The sequence below is a fragment of the Theropithecus gelada genome, chromosome 1 (genome assembly GCF_003255815.1).
Source record: "Theropithecus gelada isolate Dixy chromosome 1, Tgel_1.0, whole genome shotgun sequence".
Lineage (NCBI taxonomy): Eukaryota > Metazoa > Chordata > Mammalia > Primates > Cercopithecidae > Theropithecus > Theropithecus gelada.
This window is the reverse complement of record NC_037668.1, coordinates 203,460,998-203,467,926: the sequence shown is the minus strand read 5'-3', so window position 1 is coordinate 203,467,926 and position 6,929 is coordinate 203,460,998. Positions and strand designations below refer to the sequence as shown.

General features: G+C 40.3%; 1 protein-coding gene across 2 annotated transcripts in view; it reads right to left on the bottom strand.

The window, feature by feature from the left end:
• Nucleotides 1–6,929, bottom strand: part of URB2 (URB2 ribosome biogenesis 2 homolog (S. cerevisiae)) — a 34,053-nt gene continuing 27,124 nt past the window's right edge. For both annotated transcript variants that reach the window (XM_025369360.1, XM_025369361.1), the window contains exons 9-10: nucleotides 5,629–5,768; nucleotides 1–954 (exon numbers count right to left, since the gene is read on the bottom strand). In XM_025369360.1, the coding sequence (XP_025225145.1) occupies nucleotides 757–954; nucleotides 5,629–5,768 (338 nt within the window). In that variant the 3' untranslated portion in view covers nucleotides 1–756. The remainder of the gene's footprint in view (nucleotides 955–5,628; nucleotides 5,769–6,929) is intronic.

The window sequence follows — 6,929 nt, the reverse complement described above, 5'->3', positions numbered from 1 at the left end:
TGAGTTTTTTTAATTATCTTTTTATTTTTCTTTTCTGAGGTTGCTATAATAAAAATATATTGCTTACGTAATAAGCAAAAACAATGAGGATTATTTATTAAACTGAATAGGAAAAAATTCCTAAATGAACTTCACAGAGCTAATGCAGGAGGAGCAGGCAGGAACCCTGGCGCCTGTGCTAAAGATCACCCACCTGCCTGAGGTGCCCACTATCCCTGCCCAGAGCACACAACTCGGGCCACAGACTCTAACTTTCCCTGACTTCTTCAGAAAGCATACTTAGAGGGAAGGCAGAAAAAGTGACATTTCAAGAATACTTCCCATGTTTCTTGAAGAATCTGAAAGGCAAAGATAGTTAAACAGGGCTGAATTATATACCCATGTACCCAAAGTAAAAAGCCAACTTTTATGCAGTTTCTAGTGTGGATGAGGGAACACCAAGCCATTGAACCAAGATGAGAACCAAACACGGAAAGGTTCTGAGAGTCCGCAATTTTTCTACTGAATTAATCTCATCCCAGGGTCAATTTTCAGGATTCTATTGCAATATTTACTGCATAAAACTATGTATTAAAAAATAGTAAGAAAAACACGATGTAAAATACATCAAAATATACTACATAAAACCCAAAGGATTTTCTATGTATACCAATATTACGAATTAGAACATCTTAAGTCTTTCATTCTCCAGCTCTTTCAGACAATGCAGCCAAAGCCTCTGGACAATGTCCCTGGCAGCACTTCTGTCCCATGGCCTCAGGCCGTATATCTTTTCTCTCCTTCATGTTTGGCCTTGTGGTACTTGAGATAGTCATTATAGAGCTCCTTAAAGATGTCTCTCATTCCTGGCTGCAGCGAGGCCCGCAGGAACTGGACGTCAGGCTCGATGCAGAGGTCCAGGATGAGGTAAATGCCCTCCTGCAGCAGACTTTTCACAGCTGGATATAAGGTCACCTGGGGAAAAAGGCAAACCTCTGTGAGAACGATTGGGGGCAGAGATCAAGCCACACCACCTGCCGACAGTATCTTGGGAAGGACTGAGAAGTGATTTCAAACTGATCTCCAAATTGAGAAAAGATCGACATTCACTTTCAAAATATAATTTTGTTGCTAAGTCAAATATTTAAATCCTCATATTTTTAAAGTTTGTATTTTGGGGAAATAGAAGCTAACTCAAGCAAACACACACCTGGAACGAAACTCCATGAAAGCACACGGGTGGCTTTCCTGTTCAGTAAATGATGCTTACATGTTTACCAGGGGCATTTAAAAAACCTGGAGTCTTTACATTTAAAAACCTTATAAGAAGGTAAGCTGCCTGCCCATTGTGTCAAATTCTTCTACGCCATCAATCACCTTGGAAGCTTTGCCAACCCTGTGGGATAATGACAACTACGTTCACTGTAACACTGTGACCCCATCTCACTCCAGAGCAAGGCAGCAGGTAGGCTCTGACATGACCAAAACAGACCACTGATAAGCCTACACTAGTAATTAGATCACATCATATCACCCAAGAGCAGAAGTGATTCATGATTGCCACTTAATAGATTCTTTTTTTATTTGTGTCAAGAACAGCACAATACGCACTTAATTCCTAATAGCCCTGGAATGGCTAAACTGGTCCTCATGCCTAAAGATGCACTTCTCCCCTGAAGTTCACGGTTAACTAAAATCTGGAGCACAGGAGTGGGCGTGGCAGCAGCTCCAACCTGGCTATATCTGATGCTCCACCCAAACTTCCAGAGAAGAGACTCAGACTAACATCAAACCAACCTAAAAGGCTGGGGGAGCAGGTTCTCTTCACACTTACCACATCCATTCAGGTTTCAACTAAATGGGGGCTGAACAGAGCTTGAAACCCTAGTAACTGAAACTAAAAAGCAGTAGTAATGAAGAGTTCTGGGAACAGATGGTAGTGATGGCTGCACAATATAAGAAAGTTTGTAATACTACTGAAGTGCACACAGAAAACAGTTAAGCTGGTAAAATTCACCTTATACTAGATGTATTTACCATTACTTTTAAAAAGTAGAAAAAAACCAAAACAGTGGTAAAGTACCAGCAGACAGGCCTGGAATTTGGCTGATCATTTATTGCTACCCTGATAACCTGAAAGAGTTAATGTGTCTCTGCAAACACAGCTTATAATGAGGATATATTTTATTAACCAGAAGAACTGATTCACAAAGGCAACCATTGAGAAGTACATTCCTAAAGAGGTAATTTGTTTCTGTCTCTAAGATGATGCTATTCTTCAAAGTTATGATCCTTTTCATGTGATAGTTCAGAAATTTCTGACAAGTGATCATCTTGAATTTTACCATTTTATAGATGATAGGAACACTCAAGGACCGAAGATAGAATGGCATGTCTGTGAATTTTACAGCAAGGTAATTGGGAGGGAAAGAAAAAAACAAAACAAAACAAAAAATAGACAAAAACACAAACAAAGTCCTTGATCATACTGGCAGGGTGAGAGCTTTGTAAGTGGACTACTTGTTCATACTCGTTCATTCATTTATCACTTACTAAATAAATAATTCCACTTCCAAAGGCAAAAACTGAGGTTCAGTGACCTCCCCAAAGTCACACAGCTAACAACTGGCAGCACTGAGACTTGAACCTAGGCAGTCTGAGCCCAGAGCCCATGCTCTGAACTATTCGCACAGTTTCTCAGTAGTGAAAATGCAGCCAGACAGCCTCTAGCAAAGAGCTAGGAAGGCCAGTAGGTTTTAGACAACACAACCACTTTAAATCTTTAGGTTTCAGACAACTTATTCATAAAACAAGAAAAAAGTCAATTTCTACAAGACTAAGATCATTGGCCAACAAATGAAAACGTCGCTAAGTAGCTTTTAAAAACCTTAGACAAGATGAGCAGCACAAACTATTCATTCTAAGGTATCAACATACAGATGGTTCCTGACTTAAGACGGTTCAATTTAACACTTTTTGACTTAACATTTTTTGAATTAACAATGGATTTATCCAGATGTAACTGCATCATCAAGTCGAGGAGCATCTGCACTTAACGATTTTTTCACTTTTACGATGGGTGTATCAAGTATTGAATGCATTTCGACTTATGATATTTTGAACATACTATGGTTTTATCGGGACACAGCCCCATCCTAAGTCAAGGAGCGTCTGCAGAGGGACATTGTAAATTTGGTCTACAGGTAAAAAAGAAGATGAAAGTAACCATAATTTCCCTCCATGTTTCCACGGGGACTCATTACTGCTTGGAGGAAAGAAGACAAGCGGGCCTCTGGAGCTGCCCCTTCTCCTGACTGACACATCTCACCAGGTCGTCTTCCCTGACTACTGACAGGTCCTACCAGCAATACTCAACTCTGCAGAAGTACAAGGAAAATGCAAAGGAGACCTATTTAGCATTAGATCTGGCATTTAATTAAACTTAAAACACACTGATCTAGAAAGATTTATGGCTCTCTCAGTAGAAGCCGCTAATGCATATGGAATATTTTCTTCATTACTGAATTTAAAAACAAATGAAAGATAAAACATAGACTGTGGAGACAGTGGATTCTGGGAGGCTGTGGCCCTAGCTAATTCCCAAGGCCTCTGGCTTTCAAGATTAAAAATAAAATATAACTAATGAGCATAAATTAGACATGAATAATGAGGCCAGGAAGCCAGAGACTTTTCATAAAGTAAATTTCAGAATAATAATTAGTGACTTAAGGGTTCAAATTACTGCTTCTCTTCTTGGCCCTTAGTGAAGTGATATTACTATGTCTCATTTTATTATTCAGTAAGACAGAAAATAATGCCAGCTTTTCTTTCATCAAAAGCTTACATGTTAATGACTGGTGTGCTTGGGAAACATTAAGATTCCATAAAAAGGCCAAATAACTGCAAGGAAACCAAACTATAAGCCCACATCTTGGTCAAAGGACAACTTGAAGGGGTGTTCTCAAGATCTGCAGCTCTTATCAGGTGTGGGCCCCACACCTGGTAAGGTGTGTGCACTCACATGACCAGGCTGCCCCCATGTCCCCACCCACCTGCCAAGGTGAGCAAGGCCAGCGGGGTAGAAATTATTTAGTAGTTCTAGATGTATCTAAAACAGAGGCAGGGATGAAAAGTTATGCAGCTCCAGGTTTTCTAAGGAAGTCCATTCAACCCAGCCTCCCTGGACAAATGCTGACACCTCTACCCTAACAAGCTTACTCGTGATTTTACTATCGTTCTTACAAGATTTACAAAGGGGAAATGGATATTTTACAGAGAGATTGAAGACAATATAAATGTATATCTATACATACAGAAGAAGACAGACAAAAAAATACACCGCACTTTACTCAAGCCTGTGACAGTCAATTTAAACCAAGATTTATACAGCCTAGATTTATAAAGTTCTGTAGTGAGTTTACTATGGGTCACAGACGGTCTTATGGAATTTTGAAAATAGCACGGTGACATTCCAAAGTAAGATAACTGTTAAATGGCTGGGTGCAGTGACTCACACCTGTAATCTTGGCACTTTGGGAGGCCAAGGCGGGTGGATCACCTGAGGTCAGGAGTTCTAGACCAGCCTGGCCAACATGGCAAGACCCTGTCTCTACTGAAAATACAAAAATGAGCCAGGCATGGTGGTGGGCACCTATAATCCCAGCTACTCAGGAGGCTGAGGCAGAAGAATCGCTTGAACCCAGGAGGCAGAGGTTGCAGTGAGCTGAGATCGTGTCACTGCACTCTGGCCTGGGAGAAAGAGCAGAACTCCATCTCAAAAAAAAAAAAAAAAAAAAAGAAGATAGCTGCTTGAATAATGAATTATCCAGAACACTGAATCAAAAAGTCAGATTAATTTGGACAAAGATATTTTTTCTCAATCTATCTGAACAACCACCTGTATCTCCACCTTGTCATCTACTTTGAGTGTCTGAGAGCAGCTGAGTCACATGAATGACACACCCCCAGAGTAAAGATACATGAACTCTTGCAGCTGAGGGGACCCCAGAACCCTGAGGTCTAGAACCCCTCTTTCTAGTCTCCATTAAGTCTGGTCCTATGAGAGCTCCTGTTTTTGGACCTGAGTAATATTTCCTCTCCTTTTATATTACTCAAGAAACCAACCAAAATAGACCCCAGGGTTTGTGCTGGAGCAAGACAGATAATCGAGTATTTTCTATGCACAAGGCACCACTGAGCCCTCTGTATGTCATTTCATTTGGTCCTTACAATAACCCTGTAGGAATGCTGCTAAACACCTTGAAATACACAGGACTCCAGAGACTGGGGAGGCTGAGGAGGAAGGAAGGCCTGAGGCCAGGAGTTTGAGACCAGCCTGCACAACATAGCGAGACCCCATCTCTACAAAAATTTAAAAATTAGCTGAGTGTAATAGTACATGCCTGTAGTCCTAGCCACTTGGGAGGCTGAGGCAGGAGGATCATTTGAGCCCAGGAGTTCGAGGCTGTAGTGTGCTATCATCGCACTAATCCACTCCAGCCTGAGTGAGAGAGCAAACCCCTGTGTAAAACTTGCACACAGCAACAGAGAACTGTCAGACCCACAACATCACTTGCCATTTTGGTTGAGAAACCCGGCTTAAGGACCATAAACACAGCACTTGGTGAAAGACAGTGAACCCGATTTTACCTTCTGTACCTCCAACACGTACTGGGCCACCATAAATGGGGAAAACACAGTGAAGTCCTCAGCTCGTGCGGCGATGTGGCTGTACATCCTTTCAACCAGGCGTGCACACTTTAGGACCGTGGGCAGGTCATCTGTGCTTCCTACAGACAGCAAAGGGTTTCCCAACCAATTAGTTCAAAAACAGCACATTTTAGCTCTTCTATGTTAGACTTCTAATACAGGTGAAAATCATCTCAAGTGTTACATGTCTTCCCAGACTCTTTAATTGGCTTATTTTGCAGACAGAATAAGGGAGAACAGATATGTCCAAACAGTTATCTACACAACAAAGGGAAGGACACTTTAAAAACTCAAGAGTGCTCAGGTGTTTTTAAGAGTCTAACCAGAAAAGTAATCAAGATTTTTAGGATGAAATCTAGGATTACTTAAAAAAAAAAAAAAAAAAACAAGATAGAGTTCTATAAGAAAGGCATAAAATGGAAAAAAAATTAAAAATTATCTTAAGGGGAGAAAATCATTTATCAACATATGATTTAAAAAATGAGATACCCTAAATTATGTCTTTGCCTCCTTAAGTTTCAGAAATTGTTTGTGTATGTGCCTTTTATAGCTGGACAGACATAGGACTCAATTATCATTAGTAGACATTCTACTGTCTTCCTAGATTTACTTCTGATTCCTAGCTCTTTTCCTACCATATAGTTTCAGGACCATCCAGGGCCTCTTAACAAACTCCTCCCAAGAATCCTAATTGCATGTGTGTCCCCACAGCCTGAGTTACAGCCCATGGGGAAGTTCCAGCACACACCAGAGCGCCTTCCTGCTGTCATTCAGCACAATGGTAGGCATGTTTTTATAAAACTCCAGAAAACACAAACAAATTCATAAGGACAAAAAGCAGATGGGTGACGGGCTGGGACCACAGTGGAGAAAAAACTGCAAAGAAGCCAGAGGAATCTTTTAAGGATGATGGAGAATATTCTGTATTTTGATTGTGGGGACAGCTTCACACATACATAAAACCCATTAAATTGCATACCTTAAACAGAAGCAATTTGTTATGCATACATTGTATATAACTCAATAAAGTTGATTTTTGGAATGCATACCTTTTTTGAAGACCTGAATAAGCATACAAACATCTTTTATAGATGTAATTTTTCTAGATCAATATAATTGTACTAAACTACATTACTGTTAACATTCATGTAGCATTTCATGTAGCATTTCAACAGAAAATATACTTTGGTGATATGCTTTAATATTTTAGATCGACTGTTTCTTGTCTTTTCAGACTGTTC